This window comes from Gadus macrocephalus, chromosome 19, assembly GCF_031168955.1.
Source record: "Gadus macrocephalus chromosome 19, ASM3116895v1".
In the NCBI taxonomy this organism is placed as follows: Eukaryota; Metazoa; Chordata; class Actinopteri; order Gadiformes; family Gadidae; genus Gadus; species Gadus macrocephalus.
In genome coordinates, this window is record NC_082400.1 from 447977 (window position 1) to 456213 (window position 8237).

Genomic DNA, 8237 nt, shown 5'->3' on the forward strand with positions numbered 1-8237 from the left:
CAATGGGTTATAGGGCCATACTCCACCATTTGGAAGTAGTTTTGATTAAAATAAACCATGTAAAGTCAAAAACACGTTGTTGATCGAAAAGTGATTCTGGCGCTCTGAAAAGCATTTTGCAGGCATAAAAACAAGAAACGTTGATATCTCTGTCAATTTCAATGCAAACGTGTTACTAAGCTCAGCAATGGGTTATAGGGCCATACTCCACCATTTGGAAGTAGTTTTGAGCAAAATCAACCATGTAAAGTCAAAAACACGTTGTTGATCGAAAAGTGATTCTGGCGCTCTGAAAAGCATTTTGCAGGCATAAAAACAAGAAACGTTGATATCTCTGTCAATTTCAGTTCAAACGTGTTACTAAGCTTACTAAAGGGTTATTGGGCCATACTAAACCATTTGGAAGTGGAATACATTCGTTTTGAGTGAAATCAACAGTGTGAGGTCAAAAACCAACACAGTCTCACTCCGAGAACGTCAAATACCGACTGTTGGCAAAGGCCCTTTAGCGTCGGTGACTGACGTGAAAGGTACCCTTTTTATTCGCTCTGTGACGTTAAAGGTACCCTTCGGCGTCTTCTGCATACGGAATGGGGGGTGCCTCACTACGTCTCTGATAGATGTGAGCATCTTTCCTATTGGATAGTTTTTTAGGATATTCTTCTGTGAAAATGGCGGACATACTTTTTATCCTGGGTGGAAAATATGATATTTTAGAATAGTTACACCATTAAAAGTGTTTATATAAACATTTTTACCGAGAAATGTGCCTTTTACTTTCATAATCGTCGTTCGGCGAATGTGAAGGATGTTTGGTTTGATAGATATGACGAAGAATATTTCATCGGGCGATAATGGCCGGCGTACAGGCATCCCGGGCTCACGAAAACAGGTGACACTGTCACGTTATTTAATCTATTGAAACGTGATCAGGTACACGTATTTTCTAAATGTTCGTGTCAAAAAGCACAATTTTCAAACTCATGCATATCAATTGGAAGTATTTGTCGTGATTTGTCACTAAGCACGACTTCCATCTAAGGTTCTGTCCGGGAGCTTTCTCCCTATTGTCCCTTAAGGAGCTCCGTACAGAACATTTATTGTTAAAAATTGTCTGTGATAACTAAGAATATGACAGCTTTTGGCCACCCGTTTCTACTTAAAATTGTCTGTGATAATATGACAGCGTTTGGCCACCCGTTTCTACTTTCACCTTTGATTCTGAGATATGTGATAATTCACGGATATATTAAATGCAGGTGCGCTGCTCTGTAGGCAAACCGCGATGGAAAAAAGGGTAGATGCTTCATCGGAAAATATGGTATTTTAGCATAGTTACGCCATTAAAAGTGTTTATGTAAACATTTTTTAGCGAGAAATGTGCATTTTACGAATGTGCGAATATGAAGGATGTTTTGTTTGATAGTTATGGCGAAGAATATTTCAGTCGTCTCCACCTAATGATTACAACATGGTTGCTATGATGGTTGCTACGGACGCTGAAACCAGCAGCTCGCAAGCCGTTTAAATCATGGGTATAAAACCATTGTCTTCGCTGGTTATGTAAGGGATAATGTATAGAACAATTATTGCCTTCAGGCGATAACGGCTTATTTTAGATAATGACCGGCGACGCTCATTACACGGATACTTGCCTAAACGAAATACTAACTTCACATGGTGTGTCTTTTTACTATTAATTTGTTACCAGCATTCGTAGTATCCAAACAAATCCTTCGTTTACCTTGACAGCGGTCAATTATACTTGGCAACGATGAATTATCAAATATAATTCACGCCGGAAGTTGTGAAGGGTGAACCGAGCGTTCCACGGCATTGAAAAGACCCGTGTAATAAGATATTTATGTAACCTTATAATAATGTTCTCCTATTGAACAACATTAGGCGTCTTCTTTCTTGGGATTTCCTGTGAGCATCTGCTCCGGTCACTCATGTATTAACCCGACATCGGCTCTAATAGACGCTATCTGTCCTACTTGATAGATATAAGAACGATGTTTATGGCTGGACAGATGTTTCAATGACGTCAGGTTGCTAGGGACGGGCTGAAAGACGCCGTGGGCACCTGTCCCATTGGAAGTCAGAGGACCTGTCCCGGTAGTTGTGTAATGTCCATTTTTTAGGTTTTTACCCTAACGATGATTTAAAAAAAATATCTGTGACGTTTCTTGCCCTTAACACAGCATTGTATCCTTGTTATTTACACAAGCCAATGTTACGTACATCTGTGCCGGAACTTCCGAGCGTCGTCCTTGGCGGAAGTTGCAGTTTTCGCTTTACCCCAGGTAAGAGCGCGCATTGAATGGTTAAGAGACTAAAAATAAGAAGTAGGACTAAAACTACGCCACAAAAATGTATAATATCAGCCCAAATGTAGTGGGTAGCCCATTTAGAGCTGTACAGTAGCAATTTAATTTGACAGATTTATTTAAGACACTACACCGTCATAAATGTGCACAGATGTATTTTAGCCAGCTAGTAGCCTATCCGAGCCCTACAGCCAGCTAGTAGGGCTACAGGATGAAAAAGGCTAAAAGTCTTTAAATGTAAACTTTATTTTAGTGTAATTTTATTTGAAGAGCCTTGCATAAACGATATTGACCGTTGCTATGAACAAGAAACATGTTTCCTAAATGTTTAAATCAGGTCACGATGTAATCTTTAATGTGGTGTGTGATGGCTACCTTGCATCAATGACTGAGATGTGCTTTGATCGACCTAAAGCATTTAGACAGCCTAATCAAGAGTCTACCACACTATTGTCCACTCCTACAACATGTATACATACCGTTGTTGATCAGAGAGAGTATACATATAATGATTATAGTCTCTTTACATAAGCAACATGTATGCAGAATAAAATATTTGAAATAAATACGGTTCTGTTTGGAAAATCACAAAAAATAGGCTTTAAACTTTGTTTCCAGAATATTAGATTAAATTATAAGTATTATAAGTCATATGCTACCACCAGAAGTTCTCTGATCTGTGGGCGTAGCCTACATATCCCTTCAAATGAAATGCTACCTTTTATTTGTCAATCTGTTCTGTATCTCAATCAAGTTTGAGTTCCCAATTCTGCCCTCTCTTTTCTCAACAGATCCTGCAAATTTGTCATCCTACCAACCCTCTTCTAGTTTATTGCAAACAGAACCACCCAAAGGCACTTTTTAGAGCCACGTCTTTTCTTGTTTACTTGTCCTTGATGTGTTTTACCTGTTAGCCGTTGTCTCTCACTGTCACTGTGCTTATCTTTGTGTTTGTCTTATTTGTTCATCTTTCTGTTGCCTGTCTATCTGTCTGTGGGTCTTCATCATGAGCGATTCAGAGCTTGAGGATCTGCTCCAGAGTTCTGATGACCTGGTTCATAAGCTGGACTTGCAAGAGGTGGATGACTCGGTGGGTGGGCTCCAGAAAGAGCAAGCTACTGCACCTCTGCCAAAGGTTAAGTGGAAGAAGAGGGATAGCGATGGCAACGTAATCCGAGTACCACACTCAAGGCGGAGTCAGTCTAACCAGGGTCAGTATTGTTTTTTTGCATACAAAAAAAATAATATATATCTATACATATATTTAGTTTTTACCAAATCAAGGAAAACATAAAGCTTTTAATGTTTTACACCATGACTAACAAACCAGAAGCAATATTAAGATAACTGATTTGCAAAGTGAATTTATTTATTTTGTCTTATTTTTCTTCAAGTAACAACATTATGTAGATTATCGCAATTGTCATACTAGACTACAAAGGCTTATACAATTTGGGTTTGGTCAGAAGGGGGAACAGACCGTGGCTGGGGTCTGTGTTTTCTTTTAAATCTGTGCGCTGATATCACTGATAACTGATAACCGACTATCATGTGCAAGTAGCGTTGGGACAAGTAGACCATTTTAATGCTGTGAATAATTCTTTGTTTTTTATTCTGGTACAGCTAGCTGCAGTCAGAAGTCTAATCCTCCTGTTGATGCTCCTGACACTAGCTCTGAGGTGGTCTTTGCTCCAGAGGCTATTGGTATGTACCTTACGTTGCTTCCAATTGCCCAAAGCATTGTGTTAAGATATTTTTTGGTTGTATATGCAGTGTATGCAATCCTTTGTATTTGAAATTCTTATTATCAAAATTATGAAAAAATGTTATGCCTTTAACAGCCACTACATACAGTACACTGTTAAATAAACAAATATTAGTGTTTTGATTTTTTTTTTTAACCATTTGAACAGAGGGGTTTTTACAAGACCTCCAGCTGTCTTTGTGTGATGCCACAGGAGATGAGATGGAAGCACCAACCCCAAGACCTCTTGTGGCTTCATCCAACTGGAGCACCAGAAAAACGATCTTTTCAGAAAGCTGGAGGGCAGCAAGACCACAGCTGGTTAACACTGCAGTTGCACGAGAAAATGTGGAAGCCCACATGTGCCAACAGTGTACGAGCAATTCCGCTGTTGTCCGTTGCCGTGATTGCCGTCCACGCCCCTTCTTCTGTGCCGACTGTGATGTCAGCATGCACACCAGACACCCCCTCCACAACAGAGATGGCAGTACTGCGGGATTCTTCCAGCCATTGCCCCCAACAACGTATGTGTTGAATAGGGCCCTTATCCCCTGTGGTAAGTTCTGGTTTGTGTACAAAATATATTTTCTAGCTTGACTGAACATTTAGCTTCTTCGTGTTAACTTTAATACTTATCAGCAGTGTGCTTCATATTCTTCAAGTCTTCTTAATTTTCTACCGTAAAGTCCATTCTATTTTTTGTCAGATATCCGTCACTTTACAATGGTGTATAACCAAGTCAAGTTATTAATCCACATTTTCTTTTTTCAGTGCGTTATGTACCTGTGGAGATCCCTGAAAAAATCTGTGGTTGTCCAACAGACTCATTAAGGATCAAACCAGGAAAATCTGTGGCTGTGATCACAATGAATGGTAAGAATGTGAAGAACATTTGTCCTCTTTGAAAAGTTTGTTTTTAATAATATCTATCCCATCTCACAAACTCCCAAATGTTTGTAATAGCTTTGTATGATATCTTAACATGAGTATTGAGTAATGCATTTAGACAGTGATGTCGACACAACAACTAAATGTTTATAAAAAATGTTTGTCATAGTTTTCTTTTCTGTGATTCCAGTTTCATTACACGTAATGAATGTAGAATATACATACAGTACGTTACATAACTTTGACAGTTCTGTATGATAACTCCTTCTTCTGACTGGTCTTATGAAATCTACTATTTTGAGGTACTACATTTTTGATCCTCATCTCCTTGGTGTACTCATCTAAATTAAAACATAACAAGGCTTGGTGTTTTCCATGATATTTGTTTTTAGATGCATGTGTATTTTTGTCCTGCCCAGCTCCCAGCCTCATATGGATGTGCTGAACATCACATTGTTTTGTTTTGTATTGAGAAATGCACAACATACTCTTAAGAAAGACTATTCGATAATTAAGTGTGTGAAAATGTACATAACAATGTTTTTTGTTTTTTTCAAGGACGACATGAGCTCAGCATGCCAGAGTTGGCTTGCAGTGCATGCAAAGCCACTTGGACTGCTGGAGTTGAGGAAGTTCTTAGGTGTGACTACTGGCCAGCTACACTTCACTTTGCCACAATCTATGAAACAGATGTTTTCTTCTCATTTGAAGAATTGAAAATGGCTGCACCTGGACTGTCCTGTCAGGCATTTTTAAAAATGCTCGATCAGCGAACTGTCCGCTTTGGGCGTGTGAGTATTGAAGTTATTTGTTGTTTTTGACCAATTTATATTGTGAATAGATATGCCGTGTCCTTCTATTTTAATTTTTAAATATCATTAGTTCAAGAAGTCCTTTTTGTGATAGACAGGGAAAATCTCAGGCGATAGCTTCTTGAAAAGCTTCTTCGAGTGGGAGGCTGTGAGATATGAGGTGGACAGCCTCTGCAAGGAGGAGCCCTTCACCTGTCGAGCATGCAGCCCAGAAACCGCAAGCATTACCGCTTCAAAAACGCAGCAAGGTACAATCAAATATTCATGATGTCAGTGTTTTTCTAATAACAAAAAAATAAGTCTCTTAATGTCTACAAATTAACCTTAGAATTCAAGATATCATGAACTGTCCCTTTGTTCTATTTAGATCTGAGGAGCAGGCCATTTTCAATGACGTCTTCATAGCAAAGGATGAAGACGTCACACGATTTGTCAACCATGTTCACAGCACAACAAAACATGTAATTGAAGATTATATTTATGTATGCAAGAATACAATGCTGACCTATTAAAGATTATTGATATGAACCGTAAGTTTCTAAACCATTTTCATCAATCTATTGTTATATTGTAGGTCTCCGGAAGAGGTGTTTGTGGCGGGGAATGGTCGGCGGCTCGAGAGACGTCCCAAAAATCAGCCAGCAAACTGGACGAGGAGGGACTGGAGCTGGCTGTTTGTCGTCATGGAGTCCTCCTCTGTGCCCTCAACATGTACAGGGGAGAAATCTTTGCCTATCCCCTTTTTCTCCAGGAAAAGCTGGCCAGTAGTAGTCCTACATTCTTTTGCATGGATGTAGCCTGCAAGTACTGGCCATACCTGCAGAAAATCATCAAAAGCTGCCCCGAGTTTCAACATCTGCTGGAAATGAAGCCCTTCCTCTCGGTGTTTCATGCAAAAGCCCATGATTTTAAATGTGAAGTAAGCTATCATCAACATATGACAGAATTTTTTTATGTGAAAACCTTCACGTCAACATTATCAAATTATAACGTGCCTTGTCTTTTAATATGTTTTAAACAGATCAAATGGAGTGGAGCATTCCTGGAGGGGGCTGGGTTAACACTTGGGGAGGAGGTGGAACAAGTGAATGCCTTTGTCTCTAGGATAGCAGTTACGACAAAGCACATGTCAAAAGCAGGTGAGTTGGCGACAAGGTATAAACTTTGGTTTAGGAAATAGGCAAAATAGTGATAAGATCATATTTTCTGTTGTAGGGCGTAACGACATGTTGACACTCATGGCCATGCGGTGGAATGAGCAGAAGATGAAGAACTTGGCCACCTACCTGTCCCGCAGATATTTAAAAGTATGTATATATTTTTTAAGCTATTTTTGGTAGTTATGAGTTTAATTTTTACTTAATTATTCCAATGTCTCTGATTGTTTGTAGACCACAAAAGCTCTCGACATGAAGACAATGGAAGTGGAGTCGATGAAGGCCGAGTTGGCAGCGACCGATGGGCAATTCGAGGACTGGGTCAGGGATGTGAAGGATTGGGCAGAAAGTGAGTAAATTATTAGTTGTTGTTTTTCAGAGTTTATAGCGAACATTTATGTCTTAATCAGTCATTTGTGTTTTTTTCTTAGTCTCAGAATTAGTGATTACACGTCTTATAACATTCTTCACTAACTAGTTTCAACAGAGCGTTCAAGATATAATCTGATACTCTAGTTCAGAGTACTACTTTAATTCATGGGTTAATAGTAAAATGTGTTTTCTGTTGGTTTTCGTTACAGACAGGGTATTGGAGGATTTAAATAATTTGTATCAAATCGCAGTGTTACATAAGGGTGCACTCACACTAGGCCATCTGGCCGTGGCCGTTTTCACACCTAACCGTGCTGAAATCTGCCAGTGTGAGTGTGGCCAGTCTGGCCAGGCCAACTTGGCCACATGGGAGAGGTGTGCTGCTACGGTACGGGCCGCCTAGGTAAAGATGCTAATGAGCCGATACGCGCACACGCACGGCTACGCAACCTGAGCTGGATGACGTATAGTCCATGCGACGACCATGGACATAATAAAGGCAACAAGCCTTCTTTCCCATTAAACGGTAAACATGGCGTCAAGCGGTTCAACTGTTGGTTCACGTTGGTCCCATAGAGAAGTCGAAAAAGTACTCGAACTGTGTTCTGTGTGTTGTTGTCCATTGTTGTTAAAACTCTGACTGGCGGCAGACTTTATTATGGTCCATGCAGCGGACGCTTGGTGATGACGTGTTACGACATGATGACGTATGTACAAGAGCCTACAGTGGCCAGGCCACAGTTGCGACGGCCAACGGCCACGGCCAGATGGCCTAGTGTGAGTGCAGGCCAGAGAACAATGGGGCCAGTTGAGCATGGTTAGGTGTGAAAATGGCCAGATGGCCTAGTGTGAGTGCACCCTAAGTTACTCAAAGTGTAACACACCCTTCTCCTCTCTACAGCAACAACCAGCAGCACAACAGACGCTGCTGCTT

At 40.2% G+C, this 8237-nt stretch overlaps 1 protein-coding gene across 1 annotated transcript; it reads left to right on the top strand.

Annotated features, from left to right (window-relative positions):
• Nucleotides 1-2151: 2151 nt before the first annotated feature.
• On the top strand, nt 2152-7288 carry LOC132447990 (uncharacterized). Its single transcript, XM_060039053.1, has 9 exons — nt 2152-2306; nt 3122-3541; nt 3954-4034; nt 4244-4630; nt 4846-4947; nt 5521-5753; nt 5869-6022; nt 6990-7081; nt 7166-7288. Exons 2-9 carry the CDS (start codon nt 3337-3339, stop codon nt 7286-7288), a joined length of 1377 nt encoding a protein of 458 aa, XP_059895036.1. The 5' UTR covers nt 2152-2306; nt 3122-3336.
• The last annotated feature ends 949 nt before the right edge of the window (nt 7289-8237 follow it).

Bases quoted from the DNA above. Each gene is read 5' to 3' on its own strand.
- LOC132447990 (XM_060039053.1), top strand. From the start codon at position 3,337: ATGAGCGATTCAGAGCTTGAGGATCTGCTCCAGAGTTCTGATGACCTG. The intron at 5,754-5,868 runs GTGAGTATTGAA...TTTTTGTGATAG, and splicing joins GAACTGTCCGCTTTGGGCGT to ACAGGGAAAATCTCAGGCGA. The intron at 6,023-6,989 runs GTACAATCAAAT...TTTCTGTTGTAG, and splicing joins CGCTTCAAAAACGCAGCAAG to GGCGTAACGACATGTTGACA.